At 51.3% G+C, this 19,155-nt stretch overlaps 1 protein-coding gene across 2 annotated transcripts; it reads left to right on the top strand.

Annotated features, from left to right (window-relative positions):
• The first annotated feature begins 2,801 nt into the window (after positions 1–2,801).
• On the top strand, positions 2,802–18,885 carry MRPS18A (mitochondrial ribosomal protein S18A). 2 transcript variants are annotated; one of them, XM_046004584.1, is made up of 7 exons: positions 2,840–2,943; positions 10,061–10,092; positions 12,260–12,360; positions 12,498–12,605; positions 15,009–15,132; positions 15,376–15,445; positions 18,483–18,885. In XM_046004584.1, the coding sequence occupies exons 3-7, from the start codon at positions 12,286–12,288 to the stop codon at positions 18,625–18,627; spliced, it is 522 nt and encodes a 173-aa protein (XP_045860540.1). In that variant the 5' UTR covers positions 2,840–2,943; positions 10,061–10,092; positions 12,260–12,285; the 3' UTR covers positions 18,628–18,885. The 2 variants fall into 2 exon arrangements, with proteins under 2 accessions (XP_045860539.1, XP_045860540.1); XM_046004583.1 differs by lacking the exon at positions 12,260–12,360 and having other exon boundaries at positions 2,802–2,943.
• The last annotated feature ends 270 nt before the right edge of the window (positions 18,886–19,155 follow it).

Here is a 19,155-nt window from a genome sequence, read left to right as displayed (position 1 = left end):
CTTTCTTTTTTTTTTTTTTAAGATTTGGGGGGGGCACTTGGGTGGTTCAGTCAGTTAAGTGTCTGCCTTTGGCTCAGGTCATGATCTCAGGGACCTGGGATCAAGTCCCACATTGGGCTCCCTGCTCATCAGGGAGCCTGCTTCTCCACCTCGCTCTGGCTGCTTGTACTCCTTAGCACAAACAGTACAAATAAAATCTTAGATTTTATTTATTTTTTAGACAGAGAGAGAGACTGAGAGAGAGAGCATGAGCAGGGGGAGAAGGAGAAGCAGACTCGGAGCCTGACACGGGGCTCCACCCAGAGCTTGATCCCAGGACCCTGAGATCACGACCCAAGCCGAAGGCAGACACTCAACCAACTGAGCCACTCAGGTGCCCCATAATTTGTTTACTTTCTATACAGGTTATTCTTTATTTTAAAAAAAATTTTTAAACTAGTCTGAGCAAAGTCTGGTCTCAGGTAATTTTTTTTCATGTAGGAACTAATAATAAATAGGTTCAGAAAACTAAGATATTGAAAAGCAAAGTATTATTTCAGTATTATTTCATTTTGCTAAATGTAAATAATGTTTTTCTCTGGATTATGGGCGATATATATTTTCTTTTTACTTTACTGTTTTCTCTTTTCTACAATAATGACATTACTTGTCATTGTATAAAATACAAGTTGTTTCTTTTTTTTAAGATTTTATTTATTTGACAGACAGAGATCACAAGTAGGCAGAGAGGCAGGCAGAGAGGCAGGCAGAGGGGGGCGGGGGATAAGGCTCCCTGCTGATCACAGAGCCCGATGCTGGGCTCCATCCCAGGACTCTTGGATCATGACCTGAGCCGAAGGCAGAGGCTTCAACCCTCTGAGCCACCCAGGCACCCCAAAATACAAGTTGTTTCTTAAAATAAAAATTGAGTATAATAAGTCAGGATAAGATAATGAAGAGAGGGTTGACACTCAAATACTTTAGCTCACTGTGTCCAAAAATAAGCTCTGGGTAGGGGCTCTCTTACTGCCCTTGTTGCTACTGGATCACCAGAAGCTGGGGACTTGTAAAGAAACAGGGGGTATGGTACAAGCAGGAAGGGCTCAATGTCATCATACAGAAGGAAAGTGGTAGCTATAGAGAAAGCCAAGGTTTTCCTGATCTTAGCCAGGACATCTTGAAAAATACCCCACCAAAACCCTCTCCTCCACTCCTAATTCACATGTCTGTCTCATTCACCCAGACTGATCTTTTTCTCCAGGATCTGCCTTGCTGGATGTGATGTTTTATGGTAACCCAAGCCATATTTCTACTGTTCTCCTTGTCTATGGTGATATCACTCAAGCTCCCCATGGAGCAGCTGTTCTGCAGTCCCAACTGGAAGATGGGACTCTTTCCCTCCCCTTTATCAGGAAACATTTAATACTCTGCCATTTAATGAGCCCGATTTTTCCATCTATGAATCAGAGTGGGTTAACTAGAAAATCCCCTTTTGGGTTTATTATGGAGGGTGGAAAAGAATATGGAGGATATTATGGAGGGTGGAAGAATTGAGCTGCATATGCTTCTTATATAGATCTAGGGGAGCATCCTATATATTCCGCAAATCCAAAAGAGGAAAGTTGTGGGGTTTTTTTAGTACTACAAGCCTCTCATTATGAAAGTACATCAAAACTTATGACAAGTACCTAGCAGAGGGCCATCTCAGTAACTGCATTATTAATCAGCTTTGGTTATTGAGCAGTTAAGTCTCATCTAATCTTCCCACAACCCTATAAGTAGATTCCACTCATTCATTCAACAACTATATACTGCACTTAAGTGACATGTGTCAGCACAGCATTAATTGCTGGAGATAAAAGTTAACAAAAAAACTATCTTTGCCTTCACAGAGTTTACAGTCTGGTGGAGAGACAAAAATACAAATAGATGTAAAATGCCATTATGCCACGTACTAAAATGGAGAGTTATCTGGCGCTGAGAGCCAGTAACAGCGAAGTTAAGGAAGCCTCTTATGTGGAAGTGAATTTTGAGCTGAGCTCTGGGAAGTAAGTAGGAGTTTAGCAGATGGCCAAAGAGCAGGTAGAGGAAAGAACTATGCGAAGGCCCTGGGGCCAAAGGGAAGTGTTAGGTATAGGAGAATTAAAGACAAGTGCGGATTCGAGGGTGGGGGGAAAAGGAGATAGGTGGAGAAGGTATGCATTAATTCTATGCCAGGTCGGCCTGATACCTGACGTTCAAGAACCAGAGTCCCAACAATTTCAAGCTCTATTGTACAGGTCTAGCCTTAGCCACAAGAAGCAGAAAATCCGTCATCTGAGTCGAAGAAAAAGCTTTTAAGTAAATAGGGGAGGTGTATGTGATTTTTACAAAGGAAGCCTGTGAGGGAACGAAAGCGACCTGACACTCGGAGGACTGGCAGACCGGAGCTAGAACACCTGCCCTAGACCCTCAGAACAAAACACGGGCTGGGGCGCCTGGGTGGCTCAGTGGGTTAAGCCGCTGCCTTCGGCTGAGGTCATGATCTCAGGGTCCTAGGATCGAGTCCCGCATCGGGCTCTCTGCTCAGCAGCGAGCCTGCTTCCCTCTCTCTCTCTCTCTGCCTGCCTCTCTGTCTACTTGTGATTTCTCTCTGTCAAATAGATAAATAAAATCTTTAAAAAAAAAAAAAAAACACGGGCTTAACACAGAGATCTCCAGGTTTAACCCTAACGGGAGAGACTAGAGAAATGGAGGCGCGAGAGCATCGGAGCTTGAAGCCCACAACCTCACACTTCCTGTTCACCACTGCGGCAGCGCACACGCCGTTCCGGAAGCGGAAGTGCACAAGAGGTCACCGTTTGTTTTTCAAGATGGTGGCCCTCAATGTGCTCGTGTACTCCTGTAGACGGCTGCTCCGGGGGCTCCTTGCTGGCCCGATCGCAACCAGCTGGGCGCGGCTTCCAGCTCGCGGGTTCAGGGAAGGTGAGTCCTGGGTTCCGGCCACCTCCCAAGGCTGAGGAAGAGAGCAGTGGAGGTTGCTTTCTCCAGCCACCGTGCTCCCCTCCCTCCCTTTTCTCCGCGCGGTTCTGAAACGCGGTAGAGGCTAGCGCGCCGGGGGTGCTTGAAAGCACTTTACAGACCTTGACGTTAGTATCTTGACCGCTCGGGAGCGTTCTCACTGGTAGGAGCGGGGAAGGACGGGGAAGCCCTGCTTAGTTCAGGAGCAAGAAGAAACCTGTCCCGGGATTCAGAAAGCTTTCTGTAGAAGTGTGCGTGTTTTAGTTTTGCTTTCCGTATTCTCTTAGCTGCCTCCTCCCTTGTTTAAAAAAACAAACAAACAAACAAACAAACCTGGACCATGAGGGAAGGACGTGTAGCTATCCTCCCCAGGGCCTCCGTTTCCAGTTTCTCATGTGAAAATGCTGTGCTCTGATGGCGGCTTTTTCCGCCTTTGCCGCTAGTCTCCCAGAGAGATAGAAGCTAAGGTGAAGCAGCGACAGATGCTGCATAGTGGTTCTACTTTTCATTAGTCATAAGCATGGAAAGGCAGCCTGATTCTAGCCTTGAACTGGGAGCTTACTGAAGGCCACGTACTGTACTTCTGACTGTCAGAGGATCCTGGAAAAAGAGAAAATACAGCCCTTTTCCTGAGAAGTAAGGTTCTAATGAGGTGACACGCATATGCTCCAATAAATGCAAGTGAGGTATTTACATGATTAATTACAGGAAGATTTGGTTATCAGAAACAGAAACCCAATTGGAAGTTTTAATGAGGGGGATGTGTCTTTTTTTTTTTAATTTTTTATTTTATTTATTTGACAGAGAGAGAGAGATCACAAGTAGGCAGAGAGGTAGGCAGAGAGAGGAGGAAGCAGGCTCCCTGCGGAGCAGAGAGCCCGACGCGGGGCTCGATCCCAGGACCCCGAGATCATGACCTGAGCCGAAGGCAGCGGCTTAATCCACTGAGCCACCCAGGTGCCCCCGAGGGGGATGTGTCTTGAATAGGCTCATAAGAGGATGAAATCTGGCAAGGAGTGAAAAGTTATGTCAGGACATAGCCTTCCTTTGTGCACTGCTAGAAGCCAAAGTAGATGAGTGATGTGCAGAAGAAGTGACATCGGTATATTTGTTTTTAAGATTCTGGCATAGTATTGCCCAATGTATCCTTTAAAGCTGAGAGGTGCCAAGAGGAAAAGAACGATCATTGTTGTCAGAGGGAGCAGAAAAGTCCAAAAAGAAGAACCTAATTAGGAGTCCATTGGATTTGTCTCAGAAAGAAAGCTGTTTTAGCTTTCAAACAGCAGTGGCAGACAGGGCTCCTGGTAGGCCCAGCCACAACCAGCTGGACTTCGCCTCCATCCAGCAGATACAGGGGAAGTGAGATCTGGGTCCCAGCTTGGGGAAATCAGAGAGAGATTTCATGAAGAAATGGAAACAGATATGTTGGAAGAATTTAGATGGATCACACCCTAGAAAGAAAACAAAATCTAGATACTGCCTGGTTAATATTAGATAAACTAATCCACTAATAAAGATACCAAAAAAAAAAAAAATCATGCTGATAATAGCAAGGACATGTAAAATGGTTCATCTGTACCTTGCTGCAAAATAAGCATATACCTGTAACATTTTTGAGGGTCTCTACGAAGTATCAGGCTCCAATAGCTGTAATTTACATATCCATTGTGAAATTCAGATATGAAAACAATTCTTTGCTATGTTCCCAGAGGATGGGCAAGAGGAATAGATTTTTGTCTCTTTGTTTTCAAAAGAGTATTTGAGGTTAGAATTTTTTCAGTTGGAGATTTTGTGAAATGATGGACTCTATAATCAGATAGGTCTTGGAACCTCTTTCCATAAGTACCTGGGTTGGTAACTCTTCTGTTACTTGCCGTCAGACCTAAAAGCTAAATAATTGAATTGATGTGATCTTACGTGGAGGCACTACCGTATTCTTTATTCTGCTTGAGAACCACCTGTCTTCAGAGCCTTTAAATGAAAAAAACTTCATCTTAATATACTACCTGTTATGTGTAAGGCGTAAAATATTACATATATACTTAATTTTGAGTCAGGATCCCAGCTGGTATATTTGATATCCAAACAGTATTGTAGACACAGAATTTAAAGTTGTGGGCAGGAAGCTGGGTGTTCTGCTGAAAATATTCAAGCATCCTACTTTTCAGGGTATCAAGTAGCATTACTTAATTTTAGTCAGTTTATGAGCACCCAGCATTCTGTGCCCTTTTTTTTTTTTTAAGATTTTATTTATTTATTTGGGGGAGAGAGAGCGTGAGAAGAGGGAGAAGCAGACTCCCTGCCAAGCAGGAAGCCCGATACAGGACTCAGTCTTGGGACTCCAGGAACACTACCTAAGCCAAAGGCAGTCACCCAACCAACTGAGCCACCCAGGTGCCCCGCATTCTGTGCTCTTGCCTGTAGAGACTCTTAGGCTAAAGCAGTGGTTCTCCATTGGGGGCAGTTTTGTCCCTGCGAACATTTGGAAACGTCTAGAAGCATTTTTGTTGTCACAGGTGGTACTTCTGGCATCTGGTGGGTAGAGGCCCAGGGATGTGTGCAAGATGCCTACCCCACCCCACCCCCATCAAAGGACCACCTGGCCTGAAATGCCAGTTATGCTGCTGTTGAGAAAGCCTAGTCGAAAGTTAGATCAGAGGGAAACACAAAGGCAAGGAGAGGTGCAGGAAGACAAAAATGGCCATCATGGTTTAGTCTGTGCCTGCTGCATGCACTGTGCTGGGCTTTCCACATACATGCATTCGATCTTCTCAACAATCTTTAAAGGCGGATATTATTGACATTTTTCCGCATGAGGAAATCTGGCCCAGAGGAGTTCAGTAGCCACCTGGGATCACCTGCCAGTAAGTGGTGGCATCAGAAGCAGAGCCAGCACTTCTCCCTCCTCACCGCTAAGACTGCTGTGGTGCTCCATGGGAGGGCTGCCCTGTGGTTCTCCCACCTGAAAGTTCTCCTCAGTTCACTGGCTGAAGACCGTGTAGTGCTTTTTATGGGAAAGATTGTGTTAGATCTCATTCCTGCCGTATCGCTCTTGGGAAGAAAATGTATTTAAAACAGAAACACATGTGACTCTCTGAATTAACAGGAATCATCCATCAGAAACTAGTGCAGAGTGTGTTAAAATGAGTAAAGGCTGAAGGGAATTTTCTTCACCTTTTCCAGTTAGCTGAAGGGCTTTCTGGGGGACCTCACATTTCAGACAAGGATGCGCCTGACAGGATGGGCAGCCCTGTAGCCAAAAGCTTTGAGAGGGGAGTGTGTGAGTTGGGGTTTTAAAGACTAAAAGGGACATAGTCCAGAGGAACCTTCTAGTGGAAAAAGCCCGGTGAAACCTAGTGCAGAGAGACATTCCCTCAGAGGTCCAGGGAAAAGAATGGGGTAGGTGATGAGAGAATCAGAGAACTTGTAGTAGAACTGAAGATGAGCAGAGGGGAGTGGGGAAGGAGTTTGAAAAAAGTAGTCAAGGGCCAGAAGTGCAGCCATTGGTCCCAAACAGATACTCCACTCCCTGGCCCTCCCCCAGGACTTGTGAGTGCTGCCCTTTAGCCATCAGCGGCTCCATTCTGTTCTACTCTGCTTGGGACTTGGTTTGCATGGATCCTTTCCAAGAAGGACTTGGTCTCTGGGCATTTCCTGCAGCAGCGCCCTCCACATCATTCATGGGTCCCCCCTTCCCCTTCACGAAACAGTTGGGTCTTCATACTGCTGCAGTTCACCGAGTCTGTGTTCGTGTGACCATCGAGGTCTTTCTGCGTTCACTGCAGTCTCCCCCCGGCACTGTGTGCCCTAGACTGTTACAGTTCAGTCTTCCTGGACCCCATCCTAAGTGAGTATTTACTGAAGTACTCAGAGGGCCTCTTTACGAGGCATGGACTTTTATTGTAGTGAAGTTCCCATACTTGGTTTCGTTCCCTTTTCTCCTCTAGGGCAGAGACTGTCTTCCTGTTCTGTTGCAGGTCTCCACAGTGTGGGACCAGGCTGTGCTCTCCCTGGGTGCTCAGCAAAAACGTTGCCTCGTGTGGGACGAATTATTTGACGTGTGCGAGAGAAGTGCCCGTGCTCGTCGTAGAAAATTTGCCCCTAACTCTACCCATAAACTCCAGTTTCATGTCTTTCCTTTGTCTACTTCATAGTAGCTGTATCTCAGAACACTAGGGCGATTCTACCTTTTTCTAAACCAGGTGTCTGGTAGTACCTAAATGTCTTAGTCCAGTTTTTCATGGTTACCCCCATCCTGAGTGGCGAGGAGGCCAGGGGCAAAATGGATCTCAGGTTCTGTTTGGTTTTGACCTGTTTTTGTATGCACACTGAAAAGCAATACTATTTTGATTCCTGTCTCCTGTTTTCAGAGGCTTAAAATCTAGGGGCTTAAAATCTAGGGGCTTCTCAAGGCTCCAGCCAGGCCTTCTGCCCCTGCACTGAGACACTGCCCTGATCACTCTCAGTCTTGTTCTTGGGTCCCTCTTTCTGGTTTGACAGATTGTCTGTAGTAGGTAAGCATCTGCCTGTTTTACCCACGGGCGGGCGTGGGGAAAGATGATTCACTGGCTCAGCGTTGCTGTGTGGGGAGCTAGCGAACAGTGGAGCTGGCCACGGCTTTGATCTCTTTTCCAGGGGCCAGTGGGATGACTTCAGGGTTTGGTTCTTTGCCGGGAGTGATGTGTGTTTTGTTAGATTTGTTTACCTCATGGTTAGGACCCAAGCGCCTCCACAGAGAGGGGAACCACATGTTTATCCGCTTTGTGTTTTGGGCCTTCGTTCTCCTGCTGGCTAGAGGGGTACCAGGAATGTGTCTCACCTTTTGTTTCCTCCCTGGATTCTTAGAAACTTCGCCCTCATCTGTTGATGCTTACTTGGTTGCCTTCCGTCCCTCTCCCAGGTTGGGTTTTTGCAAAGTTCCTGGGGTGCCCGGAAGCCCTGCTGAGCTGGGGCTCTGCCCGCTCCTGCGCCCCTGTGTCTGTACGTTGACATATCCCGGGACCATGGCCCCGCAGCTGTGCTGGCCTCCTGACTGAGCACCAGGCTGAGTCTCACCCACATCCCGTTCAGGCTGGTCTCTGTTCCGAACAAGTAGATCCGTGTGTGAGGTGACGCATTTTCTTTTACAGGGAGAGAACTAGTTTGTCTTTGAATTGATTAGTTAACTGCAGTGTTCTGGAGAAAGCCTCAGGGCCTTTCTGGCCTTCGTGGCTCCTTTGTGTATATCTGGACTTGGAACACTGAGGGGCTCTCAGGTTGGTTGTTTTGGAGTAATGAGGCTTTATGAATGGCCTTGCCCAGAAAACAAATGGGGGACAATTCCAGGCAGTCTGTGTCCAATTAGGTGTTGGTCACAGAGCTCAGTGATCACAGATGCTGCCGAGGGCCTCCAGTTGGGTTCGAATTGCCTCACTTTTTTCTTAGACATTCATTCTCTTTCTCTTTGCTGTTTATTTTTCATTGCAAAAGCAGTACATGTTTATTTTTAAAACTTTAGAAAATCCAGGCAGGCATAAAGAACAAAGTAAAAATCACATACTGCCACCACTGGGAGAAAACCAGCGTTGCCATTTAGGTACACAAGTCTGATTGTATGTGTGCTCATAAGCGTGTTTCCAGGAAAAGGTCCATAACTTTCACTAGATTCTGAACATTGAGGACCTTAAGCTCTTTCTTAAAGACTTCTCTATTTAGAGAATGAGAGCAAGCATGGAGGGGAGGGGCAGAAGGAGAGAGAAACTCAAGCAGATTCTCCACCGCTTGGAGCCAGGCGCACGCGTGGTCTCACGACCCTGAGATAATGACCTGAGCCAAAACCAAAAGTCCAACGCTCTACTACTGACTGAGCCACCCAGGCCCCCACCCCACCCCACCAACCCCCCCCCCCCCACCTTTGACTCTTTCTAAACTGTACTACTTCTTGCCTCGGCTGAAGCTGAGTAAAACTAATTGTGGGAGCCCGGCTGCTATTTCAGTACGGTGCTGGTATGCTGGCATGAGACAAGTTCGCCGCTGGCTCTGGAGACCCAGGTTTTCCGTCGCAGTGAGTAGCAGTCAGAAGGGACCCGTATTTTGTGGTCTTGGTGCGAGCTAGCGTTGACGGCCTCTGCTGCGTGCTGGTTCCCACGCTGATGGCAGCGGCTCCCCTCTTTCTGAAGAAACTAGAGAACAAGGGGGACTCTCTAAGAACTTTGTTTGATTACATTTTCCAAGCATGTGCCATTGGCTTGGTTCTTCCTTGGAATATTCTTGAAGTTGTCATTCTTCCTCCTGGTTGAGTAAGCTAGGAAATACATACAGCCTGAGGGATGTGTGCGACTTTACTATCCTGCCCTTGAGGTCTCTCCTGGGTAGGGCGTTGAGGGAGCCCCCCCCCCCGTTTGTAGTTGCCCTGCTTTCCTGAAAACTAGCCCGGGCCAACGTCTGCAGGCCCCCTGCAGGCCCCTGTCTGCCATGCCTGTCACCACTCGCTCCCAGGGACAGAGCTCACTGAGGATTTAACCCTCACAGCTGCCTCTCGGAGCTTTAGCACAGCTTCCCTGGCCGACTTCTGCGAGTGAACTTGTCTTACCCCTTATCTGGCCTGGGGCCTCCAGAGCACAGTCCTGATTCAGGCCTGTGTCGAGACTGCACGTTGTTCAGGGTCAGAAGCCATTTTTGTCTGATTCTCGTCATGAAAGGACACGCAATAGGTACTTCTGAAGGTCTTTTAGATGCTTCCGCCCCCACCCAGCCCAACTCTGAGGTCATTACTGCCAGCCATGGGAGTGCCGGATCTTGCCATTTCCCTTGGTTTAGGACCAGGATGAATCTTGGCTTAGAAAGGAAAACAGTGTGGAGACCCTTAATCCCAGAGAGATGCTATTACCTGGGCATCTGGGCTTGCCCCGACCCAGCCTCGAGAGCAGAGAGCCTTGGCACTCAGAAATGAACCCTGCATGCTTTCTTTCCCAGGTGGGGACCGTGGGAGAGTGCTGACCAAAGGCTCCGATTTTCTGCATTTGTAGAATTTGAGCTGTTATTTGAAACTCCCTGTTCCTTATTAAATGGCTGACCTGATTTTTCCCCTTTATCTCTGTAGTGGTGGAGATCCAAGAAGGCAAGACGACTATAGTAAGTATCATCGAATTGGCCACTTACAACCTCTTTAACGCTTGGAGCTGCCTGGGAGAGGGGGAGGGAGGAAGGGAGGCCATCCCAAACTGGACTCCTGGTGTCAGGGGCAGCTCCCTCTGTCACCATAAATCCACAGTCTTAATGTTTTTCAAGCTGTGCTGTCATGTGGTTGAATCAGGAACAGTCATTGTGCCTGGACTGAGGCATCCATTGTTGGATCAAAGTGGCCTTTCCTATGATAAGGTCTTAGAGGTCTTTGCTGATATGTCCTTTGCTGGGGATGAATCAGTTTTCCAAAGGGGAAGCCAAGGCAGTGGTGAGAGTAGAGAGCCCAAGTAAGTTGACCCATGGCCAGAAGCCTGGATCTCAGCTCCTTTCTTGCCTGCTTAGAATGACCAAGCTACTCCTTAAGGGATACCATTAAAAGGTGACACTCTCTGGGCCTTGGGCTCACTAGCCAGCACCCCGGCTTGTCTGTTGGTTAAAAAGCTAGAATGATTCTTCATCCACCTACTCCCCCCATTCCCTGGTCAGGCCCATCTCACCTCCCTTTGCCGGGGAGTCATGGGGCCTAGATTATCCTATAATCCCTAAAAGACAACGTTTTCACACGACCTTCCATGCTTGCAAGTAATCTCAGCCACTCCACAGAGCTCCCAGAAGCCTCCATAACTTCCATGTCAACCAAGGATTTAACCCCTCTGGCAGCCAGCCAAGCTTGGTCCTTCCCAAAGCAGCCTTATCCCCAGGATGAGCCGTTTCTCTTTGGGTCTTCCCCAGAATACTCCTCAGCCTTTTCACTGCTTAGCCTCAAAACAGTTCTTTTTAGGGGGCCCCCATCCCCTTTGAGCTCCTTTTTTGGTTCCCTTATCAAAGCCAAAACAAGCATTCACCCGAGGAACTCCATGCTGGGGGAGAGAAATAGATCTGGCTTTTGAGTGTGGAGTATTTCTCATGTGGGGCATCAATCTGCTATTTACAAAATGAACTTGGAAACGTCGTGGCACCGTGAGACCCATCAGGAGGTGGGAAGCCCATCCGTGCCTCCATGGAGAGCCACTGCCGCAGCTAACTGGGCATTGCTCACTTTCTAGGGTCTCACTTTCTTCATCTGTAACATAAGGTCATGATGCCTCCCTCACGAGGTCTTAGGGGTGCGATGAGGTGATACGTTTGAGCTGTTATTAGCACAGAGCCAGGCACAGGGGAGTCAATAAATGTTCGCCCCGCCCCCTGCCAAACCCACCGTAACCCCCTCCCAAGACCCAGCGTGCACCTCCACATTTTCCCTAGTGCACTTCTGCGTTTCTGGCATGGCTGCAGTGGCCTTGGCAGAAAGTCAGGTAGCAGTGCCCTGCACAGCCCCCTTTCCCTTTTCCCAGTTTCTGCCCCAGGAGATGGTATTGCTTCCCTCCCAAAGCCTCAGACCTCTCCCTGCTTCCCTCTCATAATCCACGGCCTCAATCAGCAAGGCTTTCTGCGCTCCCCCTCTTGTAATTAGAGCCGCCTCCCAGATCATTGGCTTATGGCACTTAGTAATTCCAAGGCTGTGTCACAGGATACAGCAGCAGTGGCAGAGGTCACTGCACACATGGCTTCAGCAGGATTTGAAAGGTGACATCCAAAATGATAAAAGCAAGGAGGCAGGCAGGGGAATAGATCTTCCCATGTGTGTTTCGAAAAGAGAGAGGAAGGCAGCAAGAGTGCGCATGGTCCCCGCTTGTAAAGGCACAGAGCAGGCTCTCTGCCTCGGCACTGGTGGCATTTGGGGCTGGCTAGGACTTTGTCATGGGGGTTGTCCTGGACCTGGCAGCATGTTAGCAGCTTCCCGGCTAGATGTCCCGAGCACCCCAGGCCCCAGCTGTGACAGTCAGAAATGTCTCCAACATTGTCCAGTGTCCCCTGGGGGACCTGATTGAGAACCGCCGGCAGACTAGCCTCTGTTGGATGAAGCTGGAGGGCAGTTTCCTCTGAGAAGGATACGAAGTGTGGGGTGGGAGGGAGACTTCCTTTTAACTGTGTACCCCTGCACAGTTTGAAACTTTTGACCGTGTGCGTGTATCACTTTTTCCCAGAGCAGGAAGCGTAATGTTCTGGTGTTTCGTTTCGGTGGAGGAAAGGTAGCATTCCGCTGACAGAACAAACCCCTCCCTCTTGCCCCCAGCATTGTCTCCTGGCCGCGACGCTCGCATGCCACCAGATCATGTCTCCATGGCCCGCCGAGGTCCAGTATGCAGCAGCTGCAGAACCAGCGCCACTGCTGAGGTGGAGAGACCTATTAGCTACTCCCACGAGGCCCCCAGAGAGGAACTTCCCTGGCATCTCACCATTTGGGGGGTTGCTCAAGGATCTGAGGCTCCACATGCCCTCTCCCTCACTGGCTCTTTTTCTCTTCCTCCTAGATTGAAGGCCGGTTAACAGGGACTCCCAAGGAAAGCCCAAACCCCCCTAACCCCTCTGGCCAGTGCCCCATCTGCCGGTGGAACCTGAAGCACAAGTACAGCTACGAGGTGAGCTGAGCTGTGCGCAGACCCCGTCTCTGCGTGCCGTCGGGGGCGCGGTCGCTGGTTCGCTTCAGCCGCAGCCCCGGCCCCGGCCACTGCTGCATCTTGTTTTGCCGCCAAAGACGGTGGCTCTCAACCCTGGCTGCCCCAGGGAGCTTTAAAATCATACTCAGGCCCCACCCGCAGACGTGGACTGCGTTTGGTCTGGGTGGAGCCTGGCCACGGTTAGTTTTGAAAGCTCCCCAGGTGATTCTACAGTGTCACCAGGGTTGAGAGTCACTAATTTAGGTCATGGGCTGGTCACATGCAGTTCAGACCACCAGGGCCCTGTAACCCTGTGTGTTCCCAACAGATGGAATCAGGCTCTGGATTTGACTTTCCTCCTCTTTTAGGGAGGGTGTATTCAGGGAGTTCTCACTGTGATCTAGGGACATATTACTGTCTCCATCCGTATTGGAGCTGCAGAGACCCCTGGTGGCTCCAGCTCTTCTAGAGCCATTCTCTCCACGGAAAGACGATGGTGCTGAATAAGAATGGGTAACCCCCACTGCGTGTAGGCTCCGGGTCAGGCCCTGGGGTGTGCCAGGCCTTCCTTCGCTTGGTTTTCACAATAGCCCTATGAAGTATTTCCTTTTTTTTGTCCTTGGTTTCCAGACAAGGAACTTCGAGGCATGGAAAAGTTGATGAACTTGACTCAGGTCCCCCAGCTAGTATCAGAGCCAGACCATAAACCCAGCGTACGAAACCCAGGCAGAGCCTACTATCCTGACGACCACTGTCCATCGTTTCTAGAAACAGGGCAGGCTTGGGGGAAGGACGCAGCCCTGGAGAAATCCATACTTGTCCTTCAGGGTTCCCTTGGTGACATTAAGCACCCTATATTTAGGTTTCAGGTGATGCAGGCTCTGGGCCAATTTGACCTGCAAGTTGTTGCTGTACTGCTCCGTGCAATGGGATGGCTCAGGGCACGGATCCCGGTCAGGTGGTGAGAGCAGGAGAGGCCACATGCCCATGGGATCCAAACAGAATGACCCAACTAATCTCCAGGGCTGGGAGCCTTGGCTCCAGGCCACCCAGCGGGGAGGGGGGTGCGCTCCTTCCACTCCGCTCCCCACCCTTCTGCTCATGGCCACCCAGAGTAATAGGAAACCTGCAGACCACGGGGCAGTGTTCACAGCTTCTTGTAACGTAGAAGGTAGTGGGGTCGTGGCTGTACTTAGAATCCCGCTGAAGATGGGGCAGTGAAGTCCACACCTGCCTAACCACCATGGGGCACTCTTTCTACCAGCCGTTTCCAGGAAATGGACTTGGCTCTGTTTATCCAGCAGACGAAATCCAATCCCCTCCAAGGTAAAGGCTAAAGTTGTTTTCCTTTTTACCCCTTCCCACCCAGGACACCATTAGCCTGAGCCGCACAAAGCTGTCAGCTTGCTTCGCAGTCTCGGGGTGGGGGGGGGGTGGCTGGGGCTGCGGGCCCAGTTTATTAGTCCTGGATAATCCAGTCCAAGTTCTTTTCACCAGATTCTAAAGATTACAGGGGTGGGAATTGGGGGCCCGGGTCCCTCAGGAGCTGTCCAGTGATTAAAACAAATCTGTGGCTATACAGCAAGGCGCCTGCCAGGGCAGCATATCGGTTTGTGGGACAGACCTGCGAAGTCGGGCACGGAGGGCCCCTCGGTGGGCAGGGCCCCCATCTCCTCGGAGAAGCAGTGGCTTTTATTAACCCCCTCAGCCACCCAATGAAAGGTGGAGGGGGAAGTGGTCTCTTGGTTTGATTTTGGCTGTTTCTCCTTGTGTCCTTGCCTTGTGCAAAGTAGTCTGATGGTCCAAAGGAAGCCCAAGAATCCATTCACATCTGGCCACAGGGGCCTTCAAAGATGTGGCTCTTTAACTTCACCACCAATCCTCTCCCCCCCAGCTCTTGTGCTGCCCAGCGCTTGTAGGGGAACTGAGCTGGTGGGTCTGTCTGTGTGTGTTCAGCCTGTAGCCTGTAGGCTGTGGGGGTAGAGACGTGCTGGTTTCTCCCCCTTGAGTGGAAATCTATGACACGCCTCCTACCTCACCCAAGGAGACTAACAGACCTTTCATTACCTGGAGAGATGCTGCCTGGGCTCCAAAGAGGAACGCTTCTTGAGGAGTGTCGGTTTTCTAATGTCTCAGAGATTATCATGGAGATGCTGGAAGCCCCTGGGGTTGGGAAATCTTACCAACTTGGGATTGCAGTTGTGTTAGGGTAAAGGCAGACCAATATGCAAAGGCTCTGTGTGGAGGGGGTGGTCTCTGGTGGGTTCCAGACATCAGCCCCTTCAGGTTCTGGGGTAGGACGGCCTCCCGTGTAGGCCGCGAGGCCCTGGTGCCCCGTATCCAGCGCCTGCCGGCTGGCTGACCACAATTTTCCATTTCCCTTAGGATGTTCTGCTGCTCAGTCAGTTCATCCGGCCCTGCGGGGGCATGCTACCTCGGAGGGTCACAGGCCTGTGCCGGGAAGAGCACCGCAAGATTGAGGAGTGTGTGAAGATGGCGCACCGAGCAGGTAGAATGCCCTCTCAGGGCAAAGAGGCGGGCAGAGGGCTATGGGTTCCATCCCCCCATCCCACCCCTTGCCGGCTGCCCCCTGGGCCAGCCCCTCTTGGAAGAGATAGGAACATCCAGAGTCTTTGCTGAACTCACCCCCCCAGTGCCCATCTCCCACACACCCTTGAGCTTTCCTTCCTGCCCCCGAGAGCTGCAGCGGGAGCTGCAAGACCATCCCACATGTGCTCTCGTCTCCACTCAGGTCTGTTCCCAAATCACAGGCCTCGGCTTCCTGAAGGATTTGTTCCGAAGAGCAAACCCCAACTCAACCGGTAAGCAAAGCCAGGCGTCACCCACTGAAGCACCCTGCAGGCCCGCAGCTCTTACTGTACTCTGTCCATGGGGGATGCCATTTCCTGGAGCTCATCCCACAGCTCAGGAAGGCTAGAGTGCTCCCTTGGCTGTCTATTCCATCCCTCCTCGCATGAGCATCCACCCCCTTCAGCCCCAGCACTTGCTGCGGGGCTCCTGGGTATACTTCTGTGGCCTCCCCTGCTGGCCTCCGCCTCGCTCCTCTTCCCATCCCAGCTGGGCACTTCGCACGGGGGCAGGGAGGGTAAGAAGGTCTGCCGGTTGGGCATTAGAATGTGCTAATCCCCTGTTTATGACATCATACTGGGTTGCTATGGAAATGTCAGAGCACTTCTACAAACTTCTCAGTATCCCAGCACTAGGGTTATTAAAGGGCAGAGTGAGGCCTGAGAAAGGGGAGGGCTCTCTGGGGGTGCAGCCGCTGTGTATTGCTATGCCCGTTGTGCACTGTGGAACTTCAGCCTCCATGTCGCTCCCTAGGGTCATGCAGTTAACCTGTATAGCTGCCCAGGGCAGGCTGGGAGGGTCTGGGCTTTTGTAGAACAGAGGAACACCCCCAGACCCTGGAATCAGTCAGTCTGCCTTCCAGTTGAGGCAGGGGGGGCCCCTCTGGTATAGGAGCAGATTCCTGTCTCACCCTCAAAACAGCCATTCTATGGTGAGCTCCCTCCCCTTTGACACGACTACACTCACATCCTCCCAGATCTGCAGTAGCCCCTGCTTGAGAGTAGATCCAGGTCTAGAAAATCGACTCTGGTCTTTTCTTTTTGTTTGCCCTGTCAACACCCCTCCCTCTTCAGTCTGTCTGGCTGCTACTGTAAGTGCTCTCTGGAGGAGACCAAAGATGGTTGAAGCAAAGCAAGACACCCATCCACAGCCAGCCTCCAAGGCTGATCCCCGACAGAATGCAGGCACGGAGGGTGGGAGGCCAGGCGACTTCAGCTCCGGGTGGCTGGACTGGGGGCGCAGGGCCAGAGCTGGGTCTTCACTGACACCTCGGCAGCGCCCTGGCCTCGTGCGCATCTCCACCTGTACCTCCCACATGGCTAGCTGGGCCCTCGACCATCAGCCCTGGTGGAGCAAGATATATTAACCTCTTCCTGTCCTTCCCACTTGGTGCTCTGGTGCTCTTCCACTTGTGCTCTGGACCGTTTGGGAGTTGAGCCCACCCTCCTGTCTGACATGTAAAGAGACAGCAGCCTGCCTAAGGACACAATCCATCCTGCCCTCAGGCCTTTGAAGCAAGGCCAGGCTCCCTCCCATATATCCGGTGTCCTTTAACGTGACACAGGATTGATGATGTGTGGGGGCTCTTGGGTTGCAAAAGGCCAGTCTAGGGGGAGGGGGAGTCCTGGCTAGGAGGAGCGTGATTCTCTTGCAACAAGGGACTTGATGATTCCATCCAGAGGGCCTTGAGCTGCCTCGGACTGGCCCAGGCCCTGCTGGGCCCTGAGGAGCCATGCTTCCTCCTTCTCCTGCCCCTTCAGGAGAGTACGAAGGAACCTTGGTTCTTCCTAGAGCTGGAGTGTTCCCCAGAGAGCTAACTGGAGGCCACTCAGGCCATGCACTCCCCGCCTCCCCACCCTGTCAGCAGCTATTCCATGTGGCACAGGCATCAGGCCCGGGGCTAGCTGAAGCCCAGCATCCCTCCACCTTCTCCAGGGCAGGGGGAAATGGCTTGAGGGCAGCACTCTGGACAAGCTTGTCAGCCTCAGGCCCTTCCAGGGTCCGTAATCTCATTGCACATTCCTTTTAGGGAGCCTGCTCCCACACTCCCATTTCTTCCTTCCCACTCCCTCTGAAAACTGGGAGATGCCGACTCGGGGACCTGCCAGGTGTTCCCCTCCCTCCACCTTTACACTTCTGTTGTCCCAGCACCACCAACCAGAGAAAAGCCAGCCGTAGGCCCCACCCAGTGCACAGAGGACTTCCTGTTGGGGGCATTGACATTGATATTACATGTGGAGAGTCATGTGTCCATCCCACCTACCCCCCTGCCGCTGCCCACATCACACTTGGAGTGTAGGGCAGCACTTCCCACAGCTTTTTACTTTCTTCAGAGCTGTTCCCTTTGCACAGGGCTAAGAGCAGGAAACCAAGGTCCAGGGAAGGGGAGCTCAGTTGAAATGTGTGAATCAGTAGTCATTTTTTCTTTCAGTTTTATCTAAAAATTCTCAACCAAGGTGTTTAATTTTTTAAATGATAAAGTTTCTCATGTGAGGGTCTCTAGCGGCAGCTGGGTTGAGCCCCAGCCTAGAGTGGAGGCTGGGAGGAGCCTGGCTTTGCCATGGCTGAGCTTTCAGGACGAAGGGTGGGCCTCTCTGGACTGGATCCAAGTTTCATTCTGGATGGAGTAAACCCCAGTCACAGCCGGCATGAGCCACTTTTCCGGGAACTGTCAGGGCCCTGGCCATCCCCAAAGGAGGCCAAAGGACTGTGGGCGGCAGCCATCTTTCCCCATCCCCCCTCCTGCTTACGTGAACCTTGCCGGGCTAGGTCTGTACCACAGGCCCTCACCCTTGGCTCCCATTATGAGGGTGAGGGGCAGGGGTCCTACATCAGTGACGGCCACCCAGGGGAGCTCCTGGAAGGCCAGAGTGGCAGAGTGAGCCAAGTAGGGAAGAGGGAAGGATCTCTCCAGGCCTTACATCAGCCTCTCCTCTCCCCGTGACTGAGGCCAGAGAGGAATGATCTGCTTTCTGGACAGCCTCTTCCTCCGCCTCCTCCCCCAGCAAGTATACACACAAAAATTGACAACTCATAAAGATCAAGGGAGCGCATGGCCCTGGGCTGCCTGACCCTGGCCACACACGCTTGCGGCAGCAGGAGCCCAGCCCATCTGTTTACGGCACAGTTAGCCGTTGCTCCCAGGAAAAGTCCCTGCTCCGCGAGAAGGGAAACTGGTGAAGGGCTTTGGCCCGAGGAGACATGACCCACCGTCCCAGCTCCAACATCACCCCCATCTCTCCCAGCCACATCACTGCTCTGCCTCCACAGGTACCTGACCCGCTGGTCTCCCCGCTCTGTCAAGCCCATCTATAATAAAGGCCACCGCTGGAACAAAGTTCGTATGGCTGTGGGGTCACCCCTCCTGAAAGACAACGTCTCCTACTCAGGAAGGCCTCTGGTGTTGTATCACTGACTGGGCTCCCTGCAAACGTGACCAGAGCTCCCGCACTCCGGCCCCATCGCACCATGGCGGCCCAGCTCCTCTGGCAGGCATGGCAGACGCAGGAGGCAGTGGGACCGACTCCAGTGCACTCAGCCTGCCTGACAACAGCACTGGGAAGGTGGTTGGGACCCTGAGCTGCAGCTGTGGTCTCATGACTGCCTTGGGCAGTGCCCGGTGCTGGGGCATAGGAGCTCTCCCCAAAAGAATGTCATAAACCAGGTTCATGGACTCTGCTGCTGGGTGTGTGCTTACTGCCTAAGAAGTACAGGGGGCTTGAGCCCATTTCTAGCCAGTTCTTGAGCACTGAGTCACTCAGCTTGTGATAGGCCACGTGAATGCCACCAGAGGAAGTTTCCGGGCCAAGTGGGTTCATGCCCTGTGTTGACAGCTGTCAGCCCTTGGCTTGAGGGCTGTGAGGAGGTGAGCTGCACCCTCCTCCCCCAGCCCTTTCCACCCACTGCCATCTCTCTCAGGAGCACATTGCAGCTCCACCGCTTG

The sequence above is a fragment of the Meles meles genome, chromosome 5 (genome assembly GCF_922984935.1).
Source record: "Meles meles chromosome 5, mMelMel3.1 paternal haplotype, whole genome shotgun sequence".
Classification (NCBI taxonomy): Eukaryota; Metazoa; Chordata; class Mammalia; order Carnivora; family Mustelidae; genus Meles; species Meles meles.
This window is presented reverse-complemented; position numbering and strand designations above follow the sequence as displayed.

Bases quoted from the DNA above. Each gene is read 5' to 3' on its own strand.
- MRPS18A (XM_046004583.1), top strand. From the start codon at position 2,832: ATGGTGGCCCTCAATGTGCTCGTGTACTCCTGTAGACGGCTGCTCCGG. The intron at 2,944-10,060 runs GTGAGTCCTGGG...TTATCTCTGTAG, and splicing joins AGCTCGCGGGTTCAGGGAAG to TGGTGGAGATCCAAGAAGGC. The intron at 15,133-15,375 runs GTAGAATGCCCT...GTCTCCACTCAG, and splicing joins GAAGATGGCGCACCGAGCAG to GTCTGTTCCCAAATCACAGG.